General features: G+C 37.9%; 1 protein-coding gene across 1 annotated transcript; it reads right to left on the bottom strand.

Annotated features, from left to right (window-relative positions):
* Window positions 1-720: 720 nt before the first annotated feature.
* Window positions 721-1668, bottom strand: LOC134373057 (olfactory receptor 4K3). Its single transcript, XM_063090497.1, has one exon. The coding sequence runs from the start codon at window positions 1666-1668 to the stop codon at window positions 721-723; it is 948 nt and encodes a 315-aa protein (XP_062946567.1).
* Window positions 1669-2600: the final 932 nt, after the last annotated feature.

Here is a 2600-nt window from a genome sequence, read left to right on the forward strand (position 1 = left end):
TGTATCATCTTCTGTAGAACAAGACTGTGGCTGGGATTCGTTGTACATGACCCTAGGATCCTTTGAATCTTTAATATAATACATAAGACTATAACAGTTTTCCTGGAGTTTACTGCATTGTTTTAAAACTGTGAAATCCAGTCTAGGGAATATAGGAAGTCAAGATAATTAAGATACATTCTCATTCTTATCAAAGATGGGTGACGAAAATAATAGCAGATAATTTTACTGACCAAGAACCCTCCATCTCTTTCTGACTTTTGATCTAAAAAAAATCATTAATCAGTACCTTGTCAGCAGTAAAAATTCTATTGTTTCTTCAGCATACAGGACACTAGACTAGGTGTTGGTGTTTTCACACTTGCCTTCTTTCTTAGAGCCTATTTCAAGAGACTGGGAGGGAATCTACTCTTTCTTAAAACATGTGAATGTCTCAAGGGAAGGAATACTAAAACAAATACTTATAGGACAAAAGTTGAATATTCTAAAATGCGGGTCATTGAGCACTAAAATGTTGAGTATGAATTTGATAATGCCCTATAGTAAATGTTACGTTGTGTGAGGAACAATTAATAGGAACATAACTCAGTGACTGCTGAGGTTGATTACAGAAATAGCTCTGCTGTGAGCTATTGATTTCTTGCAACAGCATCACTATGTTGAGCAACCGAAGGAGGGGGATAAATGCTGGACAAGTATTTCATTTTTATATGAGGAAAATTAAGGTGTAGGATTAGTCTTCCTAGACTTAAAGATATGGTTGCTGAGTTTCCTCATGGAATTCTTGACATCTTTATTTCTAAGGGTATAGATCACTGGATTCAAGAGGGGAGTAAATATGGTATAAAATACTGACAGTACTTTGTCTATTGGGAAATTTGTGAAAGGCCACACATAGATGAAAATGCATGGGCCAAAAAAAAGGGTCACAACAGTGAAGTGGGCACTGCAAGTGGAGAGAGCTTTGGAAGAGCCACCAGAGGAACGCTGCCGAACAGTGACCAGAATGGTAGTGTAGGAGATCACCAGGAGGATGAAGCACACCAGGGCAATCATGCCACTGGTTGAGATCATGAACACCCCCAGAATGTATGTGTCTACACAGGCAAGTTTAATCACCAAAGGGAGGTCACAAAAGAAGCTGTCCACTTCATTGGGTCCACAGAAGGGCAGATTCACAGTAAATGCTAACTGACTCAGAGCATGGAAGATGCCAACAATCCAGGAAAGTATGACAAGCCCAACACACATTCTCCGGCTCATGATAGTTAAGTAACGTAGAGGTTTACATATAGCCACATACCTATCAAAGGACATGGAGATCAGCAGTACAATTTCAGCACCTCCTAAGAGATGTAGGAAGAATATCTGGGTTATGCAGCCTTCAAAAGAGATGACTTTGTGCTCACTGAGGAAGTCTGCAATCATTTTGGGAGTGGCAAATGAGGCCAGGGACATGTCAATGAAGGAGAGATTGCCCAGCAGAAAGTACATGGGTGAGTGAAGGTGTGGCTCTGACACGATGGTGAGCACAATAAGGAGATTCCCCAGCACAGTGGCTGCATAGACTGTGGAGAAAAACAGAAAGTAGAAGATCTGCAGCTCTGATGAACCAGACAGACCACGTAGTATGAATTCGGTCACGACTGACTGATTGTTCCAGGCCATTTACTCTGATTTCTGATAGGACTCTGACATTTCCCAAAGAGAGAACTAGGAAAAAAATACAGCAATCAAACTCAAGTGAGAATTTTTGCATGGAATGATTTAGTGACAGCCCACCACCAGAGAGTTTCCTGTTTTATCCTTGCATGACACACAGTGTCAAATATTTCCACCAATGGACTTTCCGGATATTTTAAATTATTTCGTTAAAGACTAGTTCTTATGACTTAGCAATTTGTCTTGCAAGTAAAATGCAAATATTCATAGAAAAATAAAAATTAATGTATTTAAATTTTTACTCCTGTTTTTAAAATCCTTAAAAAAATTTTTTTTACTTCAACAAATCCTATACTTTGAAATTTATTCATTATTTCTAGAATATTAAATATTGTTACACATGGTGCAAAATGCCAGTGAGTGCAAAAAGGCTAGAACACTGTCTTGCTTTGGGGTTCTTGGCTTAACAGGAGAGGATAGTTCTAGCCAAAAAGAATGAAAGATATGCTTATTTGTTAGGGCAGTGTACTTTGATGATGAGATGATGGTGATGTTGACGATAGTGACATGATGATGAAGATGACACTAGGACAACAATGGAGACTATGGTGATAGCTAAGCTCACTGAATAAATATTTTGTTCTAGGTGATTTGCATATTGAATTCTCATGAATCCTCAAGAGTTCTGCTGGGAACATATTTTTTTAATCCTCCTGTATAGACAATAAATCTGAGTCTAGAGAAAGAGAGATCACAGAACTTTCTCTCAACTAGTAAACAGTGGACTTAGGTTTCCAGCAAAATCTATCCAACTTTGGATCCCATTTTTTTTTTTTCTATTATGTCCTAGAATTTTCATCAGAAAAATCACATGAATTTTAGCTTTTGTTCTACTTTCTATGAGGTGACAGAACTTGAGCCAGTGAATTCTTCTTTTA

Source organism: Cynocephalus volans, chromosome 3 (assembly GCF_027409185.1).
Source record: "Cynocephalus volans isolate mCynVol1 chromosome 3, mCynVol1.pri, whole genome shotgun sequence".
NCBI classification, from domain to species: Eukaryota; Metazoa; Chordata; class Mammalia; order Dermoptera; family Cynocephalidae; genus Cynocephalus; species Cynocephalus volans.